Source organism: Entelurus aequoreus, linkage group LG05 (genome assembly GCF_033978785.1).
Source record: "Entelurus aequoreus isolate RoL-2023_Sb linkage group LG05, RoL_Eaeq_v1.1, whole genome shotgun sequence".
Lineage (NCBI taxonomy): Eukaryota > Metazoa > Chordata > Actinopteri > Syngnathiformes > Syngnathidae > Entelurus > Entelurus aequoreus.
Window position 1 is genome coordinate 63,399,545 of NC_084735.1, and position 20,262 is coordinate 63,419,806.

Sequence of the window (20,262 nt, forward strand, 5' to 3'; positions counted from 1 at the left end):
CTTCACTTCGATTATTTGTTTCCTAACTTTGGAAGTGGTGCAGAAGGAGTTATGATTTTATTGAAATGTTGATGAAATCATTTTTCAGCGGATCTTCTTGCACAGACCTTTTTACCTCCTTTGTCAGGTAACGTCATTTTCAAATAGCACCGACACATGATTGAATAGTTTGTGAATATGCTGTTTGTGAATATGCTGATTTATGTTATCAAACATGCACCAACTCCTCTTAAGACATGAATATTTATTGACAACTATAAAGCAGTAACTGCATTTTTACATGGTACATATGTCATAAGGCATCTCTTCTGTCTGTCCCACAAGAAAGTATAGCATCATTAGTACGCAAGAGTGGGTGTGATAAAAAAGAACTGGATGTACCCTTTTCTATGTCGGTGTATCACACTGACATTTTAATTACCTATTGCGATGATGCAAATACTGTAAACAATATTTGTTGTCAAATGTCCTTAAGTGTTTTAAAACACTTGTGTGTGTTCTAGGGTGAAAAAGACAAGTTCACATTGGGCAAAGACCTTTCCTCTGCTTCTACTCGCAGGTAAAACTATACATACTACCACAAAAAGCTGATTGATATGGAGCCATACTGAAAAAGAGTAATGATTCTACAATATTACAAATAAAAACCCTAATATTTCCCTTTTGAAAAAAAACTTTTTTCTTCATTGTACATTTTGTTTCTATTCTGTGCTTCCCCTAATCCCTCCTATATTATTTAGCTAACTCAGTTCTATTTTTAAGCGAGGGGCCACATACTTAAAGTGACATGTCACACATCACTCATGTTATACACACGTTCCTCTTGAATTTATAGGAAACCTGTTTTTCCAGTTGTGTGAAATATTACCACACAAGGAATCCACTGCCTCCAAAGAAAGAACAAAGAGGGGAATACTAATAACCTCACACCTCAAACATGTTGTGAATGTGTAAGAGAATGTCCTATATAGTCATGGCAAGCACAAAAATAATCTTTTTTTTAAGCTTTTGCAATACAGTAAGTAATGCTTCACCTTCCAGGTGATATCTGTGCTTACATCTCCAGCAATCATTTTCCACAAAACATTGACTGTTATTTGTTTTAAAATTAGGAGTTTGAGGTCTGGGCAACAGGCTTCCGGAAGTCCAAAATGTGTTGCTATGAGAACGGAAATACATGAGCTCAGTAACTAAATATTGTACATATTACATATTGTTGTGAATGTGTCTGTTAACACATTTTGTGTGTGTGTGTGTGTGTGTGTGTGTGTGTGTGTGTGTGTGTGTGTGTGTGTGTGTGTGTGTGTGTGTGTGTGTGTGTGTGTGTGTGTGTGTGTGTGTGTGTGTGTGTGTGTGTGTGTGTGAGTTTGTGTGTGTGTGTGTGAGTTTGTGTGTGGGTGTGTGTGTGTGTGTGTGTGTGTGTGTGTGTGTGTGTGTGTGTGTGTGTGTGTGTGTGTGTGTGTGTGTGTGTGTGTGTGTGTGTGTGTGTGTGTGTGTGTGTACAGCAGGGGTCACCAACCTTTTTGAAACCAAGAGCTACTTCTTGGGTAGTGATTAATGCGAAGGGCTACCAGTTTGATACACACTTCAATAAATTGCCAGAAATAGCCAATTTGCTCAATTTACCTTTAACTCTATGTTATTATTAATAATTAATTATATTTGCACTTAATTGAACGGTTTAAAAGAGGAAACACAAAAAAAAAAGACAATTAAATTTTGAAACATAGTTTATCTTCAATTTCGAATCTATAAAATTCTAAATTCAACCGAAAAAAAGAAGACAAAAACTTAAAAAAATAATTTATGGAACATCATTAGTAATTTTTCCTGAGAAAGATTAATTTTAGAATTTTGATGACATATTATAAATAGGTTAAAATCCAATTTACACTTTGTTAGAATATATAACAAATTGGACCAAGCTATATTTCTAACAAGGACAAATCATTATTTCTTCTAGATTTTCCAGAACAAAAATTTTAAAATAAATTCAAAAGACTTTGAAATAAGATTTAAATTTGATTCTACAGATTTTCTAGATTTGCCAGAATAATTTTTTTGAATTTTAATCATAATAAGTTTGAAGAAATATTTCACAAATATTCTTCGTCGAAAAAACAGAAGCTAAAATGAAGAATTAAATTACAATTTATTTATTATTCTTTACAATAAAAAAAATACATTTACTTGAACATTGATTTAAATTGTCAGGAAAGAAGAGGAAGGAATTTAAAAGGTAAAAAGGTATATGTGTTTAAAAATCCTAAAATCATTTTTAAGGTTGTATTTTTTCTCTAAATTTGTCTTTTTGAAAGTTATAAGAAGCTAAGTAAAACAATTAATGAATTTATTCAAACAAGTGAAGACAAATAAAAGACCAAGTCGTTAAAATATTTTCTTGGATTTTCAAATTCTATTTGAGTTTTGTCTCTCTTAGAATTAAAAATGTCGGGCAAAGCGAGACCAGCTTGCTAGTAAATAAATAAAATTTAAAAAATAGAGGCAGCTCACTGGTAAGTGCTGCTATTTGAGCTATTTTTAGAACAGGCCGGTGGGCTACTCATCTGGTCCTTACGGGCTACCTGGTGCCCGCGGGCACCGCGTTGGTGACCCCTGGTGTACAGGTATATATATATATATATATATATATATATATATATATATATATATATATATATATATATATATATATATATATTAAGGCTGCAGCTAACGATTATTTTTCTATCGATTAATCTATAGATTATTTTTTCGATTAATCGGTTAATCTATAGATTATTTTTTCGATTAATCTATAGATTATTTTTCCTTTTACCGATTATTTTTTTATTCAAAATGAAGATAAAAAAATAAATGTAGGCCCGTTTTTTCAAAAGGCATGGCTTTTATTTACAAAAAAAAAGAAGTATGGCCACTCAGTCAACATTGACAACAACATGACTAAATATTCTGTAACAATGTAAACATTTAAAACTTTTAACATTTAACAAAATTAAAAGTAGCTTATTTGCTTTTTAATGTGCAAATATAAAAGTCAACATCCAGTGCAAATCTTAATATTCTGCAATAGTATAAGCATTTCAAAAGTAAGTTGCTTATTTTGCTTTAAAATGTGCAAAACTAAAGATAAACATCCAATACAAAAAAGTGTAAAACGAAATATTCTGTAACAACAGTGTAAACATTTTAACAAAAGTGAAAGTATTGCTTATTTGCTAAAATGTGCAAAAATAAAGATAAACATCCAATACAAAAAAGTGCCAATCTAAATATTCTGGAGCACTGTAAACATTAAGTATTGCTTTTAAAATGTGCAAAAAAAACATCCAGTCCAACACAGTACACAATAACCAATTCTACTCATTCCAGTGAGTGTCTAACAGTTGTAATGAAGAAAGGTTAGCATGTCTACATGTTTGGTTCTTTTCTTGTTTACAATATTCCCAGCAGCTGAAAATAGGCGCTCAGAAGGGGTCGATGTGGCTGGAACTGAGAGCTAATTAGCCTTCACCTCAAGCCAGGATTGCGAGTGAGCTGAGCTACAGTTTAAGTTTCTAGAAGGTCAACGGGCTCATAGTGATGTTACTAGTAGTTGACTGGGAGGTGTTTATTATCATTCAGTCCGCTGCCTGATGCTCACCTGCTAAACACCTATCTGCTCCACGCTGAAGCGCTGACTACATGCGCTCTGAATACGCACTGCTGATTGGCTGATAATGCTTTGTGTGTACCAATCAGATGGTTGTGTGGGTGGGACAATGCTGCGTGTGTACCAATCAGATGGTTGTGTGGGTGGGACAATGCTGCGTGTGTACCAATCAGATGGTTGTGTGGGTGGGACAATGCTGCGTGCTGAGACAGAGGCAGACGGAGCAAAGCAGCTTGTTAAGACTTTAGCTTTAGCTTAGAACTCGTTCGGTACACCCCCGTACCGAACCGAAAGCCCCGTACCGAAACGGTTCAATACAAAACACGTACCGTTACACCCCTAGCAGATACAAATGACACATTCATGTTTTTGTGTAATGATGACAACGTATGCTCGCGCGGACGATTGACTAGTTGATGGTTTTCTTTTCAAATGTTCGTTCATAGCCGTTGTGCTGCTATGATAGGCCATTTCCGCTCGACACAGTGTGCATACAACAACATTATTAGGCCGTTTATTGAAATACTCCCACACTTTTGACCACTTTTGGCATACTTTTCCCCCCTCGCTCGCACCGCTCGCATCGTCTTCTTTGATCGTCTGCTTTGCGCTTCGCCATGACGGTAGTGTGACGTCATTATGCGACGCGTCGACGCACAAAAACGGCGTCGACGTATTTACGTAACCGATGACGTCGACTACGTCGACGCGTCGTTTCAGCCTTAATATATATATATATATATATATATATATATATATATATATATATATATATATATATATATATATATATATATATATATATATATATATATACATGTATATATACATGTATATATAAATAAATAAATATATATATATATATATATATATATATATATATATATATATATATATATATATATATATATATATATATACATGTATGTATGTGTGTGTGTGTGTGTGTGTATATATATATATATATATATATATATATATATATATATATATATATACAGTGCAGGCCAAAAGTTTGGACACAACCTTCTCATTCAATGCATGGCCTGTACTGTATATTTACATACACTTGCAGCGTGTACATAAAACGATGGAGGGTTTTAAAGTTGTTTCAGAGGATTTTGAACTTAGGCTACAACGGTGACTCCCATTAGCAGCATCTTGCAAGTGTTTCTTTATCATCTTTAGAATCCTAAAAAAATAATAATAATAAAAGACATGTCTTGTCTCTCATAATGATTGTGAACGATTGGCAAAATTCCCCCAAAAGTGCAGTTCCCCTTTAAGATAGCGGTAATAAAGCCAACCTTCATCCTTTATCATTTGGGTTTTTTTTCATTTATTTTTTTACAGTTTTAAACAAACTATATTGTTGATTTAACATGAATCCTACATGAATGTGCACTGTTTATTAATGTACTTTTCTTTGCATGCTTAGTTTTACAGCAACTTCACTGTGGAGACCATTAATAAACAAGCTCAAGTTGGTTCTTTTTCAATTCTAATTTATAAGACTGTTAACATATTTGGCAAACTAAATTCCAACATTCAGGGAGGGCAGAATATGTATCAATAACTAGGAGTGTACAAAGTGCAGCCTGTGTTAAGCTGCAACAATTGAAAAATAGAGCAAAATGAAAAATGAAAAAAATCTATGTTAATACTAATTACTAATAACACCAATTTGTTCTTAAATATATACCGTTTTTTCGCCTTTTTAAAGAAAATATATGCATCATGCAAATTATATGGTGACATCATATTGACACCGCCCCCACCGACACAAGTACAATAGCAATCTGTGGGAAACACTGTATACTCATGTTGACTAAGTTTTTGAAACTATTCGTTTCCTGTACTAAATACTTATATTTTAAAATATTAATTTCATAGTCAAACTCTTTATGAACTGTACATGCAGTGTTTTAGGTAACATTTTTTTAACATCCTCTCTGTCATTCAGGCGTCAAAACATTGTCACCTGGATTCTGTTGTATATGATACTTTTTAGAAGTCTGTACTCAAAATAACTATACCATGCAGTAAATGTTTGTTTCCTCGTCAGGTCTTGCTTCCTGCAATCAGACCTCCGTGACCTCACCAATTGTGACTAGCGCTGTGTACTACATTGTTGACATTGCTGTTGATGTGACTGGGCCCACTAAGAATGAATCAGAAATCACTTCCTGGGTATGTTTGTCATATGATCGATCATGTGTTATCTGCTAAGAAACCGAATGTAGTAATTCAGTGTTATTATTTTTTAAATAATGTTTTTTTAAGGGATGTGCCAATCGATTGGCCACCGATCAGTATCAGCCTAGTTTCGTGAGACAGTATGAGACCGCGATTCATGCCTTTTAATGCCGATCACAAACGCAGATACTGTATTTATTTTTAGTCCCTTAGCTAACAAGCAGCTGGCAGCTAATTATGTGTCTCAATGCGCAGTGTGGAGCCGTTCCCCTAAGTTAATAATAAACAACTTATTTACGGCAAATAAACTGCATTTCTTAGTATCTTAAGTATAATTATTAAGTATTTTTATCACTGTAGGACGAGGTTAAACATGTTACACACTGAGATCAATAGCTAAGCTAACCGATAAGCTAGCTTTAAACCACAGGAGAAAAAAGTGCTTATTAAAGTTTGATAAGTGTAGATCGAAGAGCATTACAGCAGAACAGGCCCTCGAACTGGTTCAATCCGGCCCACAAGATGAGTTTGCTAAGTGTAAAATTGAGCTGCATTTTTAAATGAAAGAAATTGTTGTTCTGAATGCGTCCACTGGATGTCGCAATAGCAATTCTGTTAGGCAAGCAAATAGTCTATACCTGGCGAGCAAGTATACCAACCAAGAGGTACACGGTAAAGTGGGGCTGGGAATCCTCCCCCTCGACCCAACGTAAAACAAACAGGAGTAAAATAAACAATTAAAATGCTGCATGAGACACTGCACATTGATATTGCTCTGTGAAAATGATTGTCTTCTGTGCAAATTAAGAGAAAGTGAACAGTGTGTGATATACTGCAATACTGTCAGTCTTTTGAGTTTTTATTTTTGGTTTGTTGAAATTGTTCACACATTGCACAGCTTTTATTTTTTTATTGATACACAGTGATGCCTCGAATGCGGGAAGTAACTCAACCCTCTTGAATAGTTTCTACCTTAGCTTGTATGGTTTGTTGAGTTAGCACAGGATTAACATGTGGAAATGACAAATGAGGTAGTTGATGCATAGAAGAGTTTTTATTTATGCTTTATTTTGTCTTGTTCATTCCTAGATGGGCTGCGAATTCAAGTTGAATTTCTTTGTAGATACAAGTCTAAGTTCATTGTGTTCTTTATGGTGATTTTGAAACGGCATCAATCTTTTCCTCAGAATTTTCAACTAACTTGTAGTGTTTTGTCAAGAGGATTATTTGTTATATGTACATTTTCAGAATGTGGTTTTCCATTTTGGGCCGAAGTAAAACAAAAAAACAATCTGAAGTTGTCCTAGATGTATTTTAAAATTATTATGCCATGATTTTCCCCGTCTGGCCCACGTGCAAAATTATTTTCCTCCATACCGCCTTGAGCTAAAATGAGTTTGGCAGCCCTGGTCTAGAGAGAGGATAATACTGATAAACCTGTTGGTGTGCCAGCATTGTCAGAGTCAGTACACAACACATACAATGCAACCGGAAAGTAATCACAACGCTTCCTTTTTTCCACATTTTTATATTTTACAGCCTTATTCCAAAGTAGAATAAATTCATTGCTGTCCTCAAAATTCTACAGACAATACCCCATAATGACAATGTAAAAAGTTTTTTGATTTTTTTTTTGAAAACGTATAAAAAACTAAAACATTACATAATTATTCACAGCTTTTGCTCAATACTATGTTGATGCCCATTTCGCAGCAATTACAGCCTCAAGTCTTTTTGAATGTGATGCCACAAGCTTGGCACACCTATCCTTGGGCAGTTTTACCCATTCCTCTTTGCCCATTTCTCTTTGCAGCGACATCAGGTTGGATGGGAAGCGTTGGTTTTCATCCAGGATGTCTCTATACATTACTGCATTCATTTTTCCCTTTATCCTGACTAGTTCCCAGTTTCCTGCCGCTGAAAATGATCTCCACAGCATGATGCTGCCACCATCATACTTCACAGTAGAGATGATTTGGGCCTGCTGATTAGCAGTGCCTGGTTTCCTCCAAACATAATTCCTGGCATTCAAGCCAAAGAGTTAAATCTCTGTCTCATCAGACCAGGTCGTTTTGTTTGTCATGGTCTGAAAGTCTTCCAGGTGCATTTTGGCAAACTTTTACTAAGAAATGGCTTCAGTCTGGCCACTCTTCCATACAGGCCTGATTGGTGGTTTGCTGCAGAGATGGTTGTCCTTTTGGAAGGTTCTCCTCTCTCCACAGAGGAATGCTGTTGCTCTGACAGAGTGACCACCAGGTTCTTGGTTACCTCCCTGACTAGACTAAGATGAATGAAACATCCTGGATGAAAACCAAAGCTTCCCATTCAACCCGATGGAGCTTGAGAGGTGCTGCACAGAGGAATGGGTAAAACTGCCCAAAGATATGTGTGCCATAGGTGTGTTCGTATTTAAAAAGACTTGAGGCTGTAATTGCTGTCAAAGGTGCATCAACAAAGTATTGAGCAAATGCTGTGAAAACTTATATGCACGTGATTTTTATTTTCTTACATTTTTAATACATTTGCAAAATTAAAAAAATAAACACTTTTCACATTGTCATTATGGGGTATTTTGTGGATAATTTTGAGGACAAAAATGTATTTATTCCATATTGGAATAAGGCTGTAACATAATAAAATGTGAAAAAAGTGCAGCGCTATGTATACTTTCAAGATGCACTGTAAGAGCAGGGCAAATTGATAAGTATTGGTGGTGTCGATACCAAGGGTAGTATCAGTATATGATAGATACTAGAGTGATTAGGTCGTTATTTTTATTTTCTCAAAATCTTTCTGTTGTTTTTGTTAATGTTTACAAACTCAGAGAATAATTCCCGGAGGACTTTGAGAGCAAAAAGGATTTAAATGAGTGGTAGATAGTAGTTTTAGCTTTGGTTTACCGGTAGTTATTGTGTACTATTGACTTTGATTTGCTCAAACAATTGTATGTAATGAAAGAGAATAAGAATAATATTGTGTGTTGATATTGTCACACGGTCAGTAGCAGTCACCATAAATACAATTGAAAAATGAACAGTTTGATGTACATGTACATGAGATCGGTATGGGTATTCGTATCGGCCGGTCTCATTCATGGATGATCGGTATTTGAATCGGCAGCATAAAACCCTGATAAGAACGTCCTTAATATTTTTTACTTGCGTTCCTCAGCTCCAACAGGTGTTCCAAAACCAGCTGGAGAGTTGCCTTTTTCCGAACATTGGAAACAACCAAACAGCTACACCCACTACGATGCCGAGTACATCTGCAAACGGGACAACGACGTTGTCGCAAAACCAAAGCACAAATGCAGCAACAACAAACGCGACGCAAAGCAACTTCTCAACCACATTACAGATCAACACCACTGCAGCAACAACCACATTGCCAAGCAACACCACTACTGCAGCAACAACCACATTGCCAGGCAACACCACTACTGCAGTAACAACCACATTGCCAGGCAACACCACCACTGCAGCAACAACTACATTGCCAAGCAACACCACTACTGTGGCAACAACTACATTGCCAAGCAACACCACTACTGTGGCAACAACCGCATTGCCAAGCAACACCACTACTGTGGCAACAACCGCATTGCCAAGCAACACCACTACTGTGGCAACAACCGCATTGCCAGGCAACACCACTACTGCAGTAACAACCGCCTTACCTGGCAACACCACCATTGCAGCAACAACCGCCTTTCCAGGCAACACCACCATTGCAGCAACAACCACATTGCCAAGCAACATCACTGCAGTAACAACCACAATGCCAGTCAACCAAACCACTGCAATACAAAACATGACAACAGGTCTAACCACAATACGAAACAGCACTACTGCAACTACAATACAAAGTAATACAAATATAGCTGCAACCACAATACAAAATAGGACTATAGCGTTCAACCCAACACAGAACAACACTCCTACTAATCCAACCATCGCACAAAACAACCCTATTACTCCTTCACTTTTATTACAAAACAACCAAGTTATCATAGCTATACCCTCATCACTAATCATTGATACAGCCGCAGCTGCAACAGATGGCGCCAGCCGCAGCATGGCTGATGAGGCCACTGCGAACACACCCATCCCTAGAGGTGAAACGGCAGAAAGATTAAATCTCAGTGCACGTTTTGTTCGAGACGTGATTCAAAGCAGGTAACATTTACTTTTTTTTTGTCATTACTGCTCTCATGTCACTGTACTGCTTTTGTGGTCTTTCCGAGCAATCAAAACAATTACATTCTTCTATTTTTAGGCAGTCAAGTGACTTATTGCAGGTATGTGTCAATATAATGATCATGTGAATGTGCATATTTTCTAACACTCTTCATTTTTTTCTAACAGGGAGTTGAAGTCTCCTGTGCCATAAAGACTCAAATAAGGTTGGTGGGATTGAGCTGGAATTAAGGTTTATATGGTGTTTTTTTAATACATATTTTAAGGACAATCATTTTTTTAAGGTCTTCTGTAAACAAAAAAAAATAAGTTCAATATTCTTCTTTAATAACTGGCCACAACATTAAGTACACAAACTAATAACAGGAATGCTTTAGTTAGTTCCAGGCATAGAGGAACATCACACTAACTCTTTCAAATTCAGCATGTCTAAAAAGGAGTAGAAAGAAGCAGAGCTGATTTAATTATATCCCTTACTTTTGACTCGGCAATTACTGATATTTTACTAAAAAACTAGACCAATTTAATGAAAGTAGAACTATGCAGTGCTGAGAATAAGATACAAAGCTAACATTATTGATACGGTATTTATCATGTGGATTTTACAACAACTCACAATTCAATTTGATTCTACTTCTTGGGGTGACGATTCAATTCAAACAGATTCTTGATTTAACCTGATTCTGAAAGTGATGGCGCTTGTGTCATTCAAGACGTTGGTAGAGGCAGTTGTTCCACTTCTTTTAACTTTGGGTGATGGCGTAACATCTGTCCTCTGTTGTTACGCTTCTATTAGCTGCGGGTGATGGCGTAACACGTGGGCGCTGCTATTTGAAGTGTTCCCAAAGTACTTGATTTCCATTTTACAGTTTTTCCACACTGTCACACCATGTCACACTCTTTTTTACCCAGTAATGTAATCTGTGTAATCAGAAGCGAGCCCAAACATTTTGCCTTCAGTGAAGACGAGGCTGATGTTTTTTAAATTATAATTATTATTATTATTATTAGCAAGATTTAAAGCTAGCTTTGGTTAGCTGCACTTCGGAGCAGCCCCGCTTGCTAGACCAATACAATGTTTACCGATATGTATTAATCTTAATCTTACCCAACAAAAAAATGTAAAGATTTTTTTTTTTTTGGATAAAATCGATTTAAAACATTTTTTTAGATTGATCTAGAATTTTATTTTTGCCATTAATCGATTTTTTTCCAGCACCCCAAATATCTGATATTAGATTGTGCAGGTGTCAATGCTCTCTAAGCTTTATGGCTAACTCACATTTGTCAAACTCAAGGACAAGCCCACCACATAGTTTCATGTGGCCCGTGAATGCTTAGAAATAATGTGGGTAAATAAAGCACTTTGTCTTTCTAACTAAGTGTTATCGTTCTTTAAATTTTAACAGAAATTTTTTTTAAAAACACAGGGGTGTTCAAACTTTTTCCAGTTAAGACCGCATACCTAAAAACTGAAGGATGCGGGGGCCACTTTGATACATTTTGTCATTAAAGATACTAAAACAGTACAATGTTGGTAAATTTATATATGCTAAAATATCTAAACAAAACATCCACATTTTAGCTTTGTTACACTGTTGGTAAAATAGTTTAATATCGAACCATAACTCCATTAAGATGTTTAATACTTTTTATTATTATTCTTTAATACCTATTATTATTATTCCGCCAACTAAAACATTTGAGGGCTTTAGAACACTTAAACTTTCCAGATCTTGCAAAAACATTTTACATGTGTTAATAATCATAGGACACACACCATCGGTCGTTTTGTTTGTCAGGTCCCATTCATGGAGGAGATTTGGTTTTGTTCCTTTGATCCTTTGTTTTTGTTCATTTTTGTAATGTTTTTAATCCAGGAGATGTTAAATTTGTCTGTAGAACCTGTCGCGAGCAAATAAAAAAATTAGCTGCGGCTGGGCCGCACTTTGGACACCACTTTTTTGACATATATTCCATACACTTTTTGTTCAAATAAAACTAAATATTCGACTTATAATTCTAATGCAAGTTATCAAAATATGTAGTAGTATAATGAGACGATTGTATATTAATATTTGTGTATATTTTCACTGTTACAAGCGTCTCACAAAGGGCAGCCATAACTGCGATGTGGCTCTGAATGAAAGGGAGTCTGACACCTCTTTTCTAACTGTTTAGAACGACCAACTGCTTGGTGACGCTGGCGTTGAAGCAGAGCGTGCTGCCATGTTGCATCCTGCAAACACTCTGCACAGCTGGTACAAATGCATCTGGCATCCACGTGGTGGCAAGGAGAGCAAATCGTTTAAGTGAGTGCCAAATATTGATCCAATAAAATGACCCAAATAATGTTCTTATCTCCAGTTCACACATAACCATTTTATAAATAGCTCTACTGAATCATAACTGCAGCAGTGATCAATTAGAGGAAAACATCTGTATCTATAATTCAACCAATTCAACCTGGTAAGATGCTTTGTGTAAAATGTTACCATTCCAAACTAAGATTATTGAAATTCAAAACAATTTGTGAATGTAATTTCAGTGACGATTCAGAGTTTGGGGCGCCCCCGTGTGGTTCAAGTGAGCATCAATAATGCAATTTTTTAAATACTTCATATTTTAATTGACATGCTTCTGACATAAGTAGAGAAAATGTGAACTTGAAACAAAGAAAACTAATATTGTTGCAGATGAAATACATTTAAAATACAGCTCTCTTAAACAATAGTACCTGAACTGTGACTAGTGAAGACAAATAAGGGTTTTTACCTCCACATACAATTTATAACCATGCTATCACTTCGACAGATATTAATAACTGCAGCTGCTTGTCTTACTGCAATGGGACTGGTGAGTACAACGTATATTTATATATATACAGTATATATATATATATATATATATATATATATATATATATATATATATATATATATATATATATATATATATATATATATATATATATATATACAAAAGTTTGTATATACACACACAATACAGTATGTGATTACCAGACTTTTCTTTTACTTTCCAGATGCATATTACACTTTCGAAATATCATTAAAAAACACAGAGATGAATATCTCCCATCTTTTGTCGCTGGTAAACTCACATGCATATTTTGTAGCCACATAATTGTCATCATCTGTTCCTCAGACTATAAACTTTTGTTTACAGATTTCCCAGTTGAACCAGAGCTGCTCTCCAACAGTAAAGTACTAATCATTGTACAATTTTTACATTTCCGTTATCCATCCATCCATCTATTTTATACTGCTTGTCCCTTTTTTTCCGTTATTTTGAGTCTAATCCCAGGACCTTTTTGTTTATAGTGTGTCCTGCTCGTCCACCATTGCTAATGAATACAAGGTAAGCAGCCAGATGTCATATTACATTACCGGTAATCCTGCAGTGACTACTTCGTCATTTCGACTTAGAATGCCACCCTGGACTGTGGACAAGCTGCAGCAAAGTGAGTTGAATTAAATCATCAGTAATCCATCCATCCATTTTCTACCGCTTATTCCCTTCGGGGTCGCGATCACCAAAAACAAAATAATCCAACATTGACATATTTGATACTTTCAGCCCTCAGATGTGCAGAGGGATTTTACACTTGGCTGAAGAAGTTGCTGTCTGTAACGTGTCTGCAGCCATAACAGCTGTGTTGAAGTCCCAGGAGAACATTACGTTTGATGGACGAACAACCAGGGCAGGTATGTTGTAAAAGTGAATGCATTTTCACATGCTCTACTTTACTCTAAATACATGAGGACCATTTAGTAGAAAAGTGTACAAAAAATTTAAACACTAAGTCATTACTGTTCCTCTTTTCCCATGAGAAGACACAGCAAAAATAAGCAATATCAAACCTCAAATTTTGTTTTGAATCGTGTTTTTGTTTTTGAATCGTACGAAAACCGAATCAAGTCTTGCCATGAGAAATAATGTAAATCTGATCCAGACCATCAAAAATATTAACACAAACACATTTTATTGAGACTTTTATAGAGACCAATCACATAAATTAATTGAGAAGCACTGAATTACATCATGCATGCTGGTGATTGAAGGCCATTATTTTCACCAAAATCTGACTTTAGTGGTTTGACTTGAGAGGTTCTAATGTTGTTTCAAGACCTCAGTAATGTAGTGTCCTTGGTATTATTATTATTATTATATTGTTGGTATTTTATGTCTTGCAGCTTTTTGTGGACCTTCAAATTCCAGTGAGAATCTTCTGGACTCCCAGCTGACATGGATCAACACTAACCTCCAACATGCAGACTTTTGCACGGCAGAGGAAGGATCTTCTCCGTTCTTCTTCACTCAAAAATGGTGAGAAACTTTTTATTGTAGTTTCTCTGACATGTCAAATGTTCTTGCAACATCTGAACTCATTTGCTCTGCAGCCAAGTGGGGAAAAACGTAGTGGTGCAGCTGAAGGAACAATGCGTTCCCATGGCGTCAACCACCGCCGGTCCTAATGTGACAATCGACCAACCAAACACAACTTCATTCCCAGTGAACACGACCACGCCATCTAACGGCACAGCCGCTAATGACGCCGAGAGTCAAGCCAGTGCTCTCCTTGAGCTGACCAATGACGTGTCCAGACTCAATGCCAGTCAGGTAGACCAGCTCGTGTCTCAGCTTGAGGCTCTGCTGTCTGGGCCCAACGTCAGCCTGGCTTTGGCCAACACATCCATCCACATCGTCAGCAACCTGCTGGGCGCCACTCCTGAGATGCTGGCACAATCCTCCGACAGGTTACCTTCGCATCTTCTACTTGGAACTCACTTTAAACACAACATCACAACAATACTTTGATAAAATCCCAGTTGAATCCACAATTCTGCATAACAAAGATAATAATGCTGACAGGAATTCTAGCATTCAAGTTTTGTAACTTAATGTTTGCACCTGTTGCACCGCTGTATTGGCATAATCCAAGGTTACCAAACTTGATTACCAATTTTTATTGGTTCCTTGCAATTTTGCAGTTCACTTACTTCGGTCTCAGCGCATTGCAGATTTTAAAGTACCATTGAGATTTGAGTACCCTTTTCAGTTTTTATGTTAAAATGACCTGTTTTAGAGTGTAAAAATCATTTTAAAAGCATAGGAGGGACAGCGTGGCGAAGTTGGTAGAGTGGCTGTGCCAGCAATCGGAGTGTTGCTGGTTACTGGGGTTCAATTCTTCATCTTCTACCTTCCTAGTCACGTCCGTTGTGTCCTTGGGCAAGACACTTCACCCTTTGCCTCTGATGGCTGCTGGTTAGCGCCTTGCATGGCAGCTCCCGCCATCTGTGTGTGAATGGGTAAATGTGGAAATACTGTCAAAGCGCTTTGAGTACCTTGAAGGTAGAAAAGCGCTATACAAGTACAACCCATTTATTTATTTATTTAAGTGTTTATAAGTGTGTGTGAAAGCAGTGTGGAGGGCTTATAAAGACCTGAAATGCATGTCCATCCATCCATCCATCTTCTTCCGCTTATCCGAGGTCGGGTCGCGGGGGCAGCAGCTTAAGCAGGGAAGCCCAGACTTCTCTCTCCCCAGCCACTTCGTCCAACTCTTCCCGGGGGATCCCGAGGCGTTCCCAGGCCAGCCGGGAGACATAGTCTTCCCAACGTGTCTTGGGTCTTCCCCGTGGCCTCCTACCGGTCGGACGTGCCCTAAACACCTCCCTAGGGAGGCGTTCGGGTGGCATCCTGACCAGATGCCCGAACCACCTCATCTGGCTCCTCTCGATGTGGAGGAGCAGCGGCTTTACTTTGAGCTCCCCCCGGATGGCAGAGCTTCTCACCCTATCTCTAAGGGAGAGCCCCGCCACCCGGCGGAGGAAACTCATTTCGGCCGCTTGTACACGTGATCTTGTCCTTTCGGTCATAACCCAAAGCTCATGACCATAGGTGAGGATGGGAACGTAGATCGACCGGTAAATTGAGAGCTTTGCCTTCCGGCTCAGCTCCTTCTTCACCACAACGGATCGATACAGCGTCCGCATTACTGAAGACGCCGCACCGATCCGCCTGTCGATCTCACGATCCACTCTTCCCTCACTCGTGAACAAGACTCCGAGGTACTTGAACTCCTCCACTTGGGGTAGGGTCTCCTCTGCAACCCGGAGATGGCACTCCACCCTTTTCCGGGTGAAATGCATGTAATCATGAAAATCATAAAATAGTGCCACTACTTTACGGAAATGTACTTACCACAGAGGGGTCTGAAGCATAACCCCCGCTAATCGAGTGAACACAAACAGTAATCCGTTAAAAAAGGTTTGACAAAGAACAAATCGTACACTTTTTATTTAATAATTTTACAATAATAATTTAAATAAATAATAAACTTGTTCCATATACCCAAAAATATGAACACAACACACATTTTATAGAGAATAATTACAGCTACAGAAAACCATGCCAAATTCATATAAATAACGGGACAAGCGGTAGAAAATGGATTGATGGATGAATAAATGAGGGTTTTACCCTCACTTGTTAGTGACGTGCGAAAGGAAAATGAGAGCCACATTAATGCTACCTATGTACTTCAAGTTTTTTCTTAAATTCAATAGTGTTTGTCACCTTCTTTATTCATTGCTGGCACTTGCAACTTAGTTGGTTTTGCTGTATGATAACCAAGATAGTATCCTGTAAAAACCTGGGGCAAAATGTTGGCATTAAGTTTGATGTTTAAGTCTGTCAGTTTCTAAACACGTTGACTGATTTTTTATTTGTTTCAAATTTTCACCAGAATTATTGGAATTGTTGAAACGGTGGGCTTCAAGGTGGTTCTCGAAGGTGAAAGCCAGACTCTCCTAGCGCCTGATTTGGCTTTGTCTGCCCAACCAGTGGATGGGAGTAACTTTCAGGAAGTCTTCTTCTCCATCTCAGACCCCAGCGATGTACAGGTATGACACTTGCCACCTTAGCAACACTTTCTTGTCTCCTGCTTCTCATTTGAGCAAAATGGCAACACATTGTAGCCAAGTCCTAACTGGACTGGGGACTCCTTCATGCTCAATGACAAAAAAAGCTTCATGAGGTAGTCACCTGAAATGGTTTTCATTTCACAGGTGTGCTTGAACCTCATCGAGAGAATGCTAAGAGTGTGCAAAGCAGTAATCAGAGCAAAGGATGGCTATTTTGAAGAAACTAGAATATAAAACATGTTTTCAGTTATTTCACCTTTTTTTTGTTAAGTACATAACTCCACATGTGTTCATTCATAGTTTTGATGTTTTCAGTGACAATCTACAATGTAAATAGTCATGAAAATAAAGGAAACACATTGAAAGAGGTGTGGCCAAATTTTTGGCCTGTACTGTATATATATATATATATATATATATATATACAAAAAAATTATTGCTTTGGTTTTTGCCTGAGACCAGGGGTCTTGGGCTGGAAAAGGTTGGTGACCACTGTCGTAAAGCAAGAAAAAACTCAACCTCTGGTGATATAATGTGTTTTTTATTATGTGTGTTGCATTTGTCTGTTTCAGGTACGAGGAGATTTTGGCCTGAGAAGGAATGTGAGGAACGACTCGTCCATCCCTCAGGGTTCCGTCACGCTGCCCCCCTCTCTGACACAAAATCTCACCTTCGAAGAGCAGCAGCTGGTCTCCAGAGTCCACTTCAACTTCTACCAGAAAAGCACCGTATTTCAGGTGTAGTGCCATCTTTTCTATTCAGTGTCATTTTCCTACCGACTGCTTCCCATTTTAAATCAACTTTATTCATGCTGATTTACTTCCACATTGATGTCATTGTTTTATGTCAACGGTCGCGCAGGACAGATCTTTAGGAACACGTCGACTCATCAGCGGCATCCTGGGCGCCAGTGTGGCAAACATTACGGTAACGGGCTTACAGGACGATGTCGTGATTCGCCTGAGGAACACTCAGCCCATTCCTGTGAGTGTTTTTGCTGAAAACCATAAACATCTGCTGCAAAATAGATTGTGGCCTCTGGCAAACTGGGATTATTATCACCCCAATAAAACAACCTTTTAACACCAGATGTTGTCCCTCCCCAAACTACAGGCTAATTATGTGGCTTCGTGCGTCTTCTGGGACTTTGCATTAAATGGTGAGTGTCCATTTGAAAATGTCACCATGACATGAGAAGCATGAAACAACAGATTGTTCTCCATTGGCAGAAGCATCCGGTGGTTGGAACACAAACGGCTGTCGTGTCCAAAGCAGCACAGACAATTTGACAGTTTGTGGCTGCAATCATCTCACCAGCTTTGCAATCCTGCTGGTAAGATTTACAACAAAAATAAGAACACTCACATCCTCCACTATTGTCATTTTCAGGTTTTTTATCTTTTGATTTTGAAATTGTATTTAAATTACTGCCCTCTAGTGGTTCAATTTAATGATTTTTTGATGCAGTTGCTGTACTGAATCTCTTATACCTTTTGTTGTGGCTGTTGAGTATATACAAAGTAAATACAGTATAAATACAATACATGTGTACAGGACCTGGCCAGGCAGCCTCTAACCAGTCGAGTCCAGGCCACCATCCTGACCTTCATTACATACATTGGCTGTGGGATCTCCGCCATTTTTCTGTCCTTCACGCTCCTCACATACTTGGCCTTTGGGTACGACACACTACTACTACTACTACTACAACACTGGAACCTTGATTACGAACCTAATTGGTTCTTGATCATGGTTCGAAAATCGAAAAGTGTGTACACTGAAACAAATATCTCCATAAGAAACAACGTCAATATGACAAAAGTCCATATTTTAGTAAAAGTTTGTACACTTTGAACACAATATCAAGTTCTACGCAGTACTGCATATCAAACGTAATAAGGGTGTGATGAATCAACTTTCTATTTATTAACAAGCCAAAACAAGAAGTAGCTGCAGTTTTCTGTATGCACTGTTCTGCCAACATGTCACACGCACAGAAGTCCCTTTGGTGCCCTCACAAGTGATCAGAAATCACAAAAACCCTTAATTTTAACAACCATATTGCTACAATAATAAAAAAGTAAAATCCACACACATCAGTGCTTCTCAATTATTTGCTTCCCTCCCCGGTAGAAGAACTTATGTCACTCCCCCCCACTTTCCATCATGACTATAAATAGTATACTTTGTCTATAAAATAGTTATAAGTACACCACAGCATAACATTGTATCCTTAACATTAAAGAAAACAACACACTGGACCTTCTTTGTCTCACACTGCAGTCTCAGTGAAGCCAGGCGCTACAAACACTTCGTCATACAAAAAAAAGCATGTTCCCTGTGGTCACACGAAGGTATATTTGGCTTCCGCCATCAGTGTGTGAATGTGATGTATAATGGGGGAGGGCGTGGCATGGTTGGGAGAGTGCCCGTGCCAGCAACCTGAGGGTTCCTGGTTCGATCCCCAGCTTCTACCAACCTAGTCACGTCCGTTGTGTTCTTGAGCAAGACACTTCACCCTTGCTCCTGATGGGTTGTGGTTAGGGCTTTGCATGGCAGCTCCCACCATCAGTGTGTGAATGGGTGAATGTGGAAATAGTGTCAAAGCGCTTTGAGTACCTTAAAGGTAGAAAGAAAAGCGCTATACAAGTATAACCCATTTAACATTTATAACCCATAATGTTCCAGGTCGAGTAAAATGCTATATAAATACAGACCATTTACCATTTTAGATTAAAGTTATTTAATCGGAAAGGGGTTCATAAATGGAGGTTCCACTGTACTACTATATACATTATAGTAGGTTCACTGACATTTACTGTCCAACAACTTTGCAGCAAACTGCGTAAGGACATCCCTTCCAAAATCCTGATCCAGCTGTGTCTGGCTCTCCTGCTGCTCAACCTGGTCTTCCTGGTGGACGCCTGGCTGGCTCTGTACAAGGACACCTTGGGTCTCTGCATCTCCACCGCTTGGTTCCTTCACTACTTCCTGCTGGTGGCCTTCACCTGGATGGGCCTGGAGGCGGTGCACATGTACCTGGCCATCGTCAAGGTCTTCAACACGCACATCTCTCGCTACATGCTCAAGTTCTCTGTGGCGGGCTGGGGCATCCCCATGATCGTGGTCATCGTGGTCATCGCCGTGGACAAGGACAATTACGGCCAGGTGTCCTATGGGAGGTATTCTGACGGCACAACCGACGACTTGTGAGTTTGCCGCCTAATGACGTCTCGTACGAACATCCGCCTATGAAACGCGTTTGTCTCCC

At 38.2% G+C, this 20,262-nt stretch overlaps 1 protein-coding gene across 1 annotated transcript in view; it reads left to right on the top strand.

Moving 5' to 3' along the window:
- Positions 1-20,262, top strand: part of LOC133649958 (mucin-5AC-like) — a 22,639-nt gene continuing 2,377 nt past the window's right edge. Inside the window, exons 1-24 of the mRNA XM_062046674.1 lie at positions 1-127; positions 504-559; positions 5,718-5,842; positions 9,020-10,023; positions 10,124-10,145; positions 10,213-10,250; positions 12,226-12,356; positions 12,438-12,513; positions 12,593-12,630; positions 12,859-12,900; positions 13,088-13,155; positions 13,231-13,263; positions 13,369-13,422; positions 13,491-13,525; positions 13,642-13,769; positions 14,259-14,391; positions 14,466-14,822; positions 16,814-16,970; positions 17,564-17,728; positions 17,853-17,975; positions 18,105-18,150; positions 18,221-18,324; positions 18,546-18,670; positions 19,829-20,200. Of these exons, the coding sequence (XP_061902658.1) occupies positions 66-127; positions 504-559; positions 5,718-5,842; positions 9,020-10,023; positions 10,124-10,145; positions 10,213-10,250; positions 12,226-12,356; positions 12,438-12,513; positions 12,593-12,630; positions 12,859-12,900; positions 13,088-13,155; positions 13,231-13,263; positions 13,369-13,422; positions 13,491-13,525; positions 13,642-13,769; positions 14,259-14,391; positions 14,466-14,822; positions 16,814-16,970; positions 17,564-17,728; positions 17,853-17,975; positions 18,105-18,150; positions 18,221-18,324; positions 18,546-18,670; positions 19,829-20,200 (3,494 nt within the window). The 5' untranslated portion in view covers positions 1-65. The remainder of the gene's footprint in view (positions 128-503; positions 560-5,717; positions 5,843-9,019; positions 10,024-10,123; positions 10,146-10,212; positions 10,251-12,225; positions 12,357-12,437; positions 12,514-12,592; positions 12,631-12,858; positions 12,901-13,087; positions 13,156-13,230; positions 13,264-13,368; positions 13,423-13,490; positions 13,526-13,641; positions 13,770-14,258; positions 14,392-14,465; positions 14,823-16,813; positions 16,971-17,563; positions 17,729-17,852; positions 17,976-18,104; positions 18,151-18,220; positions 18,325-18,545; positions 18,671-19,828; positions 20,201-20,262) is intronic.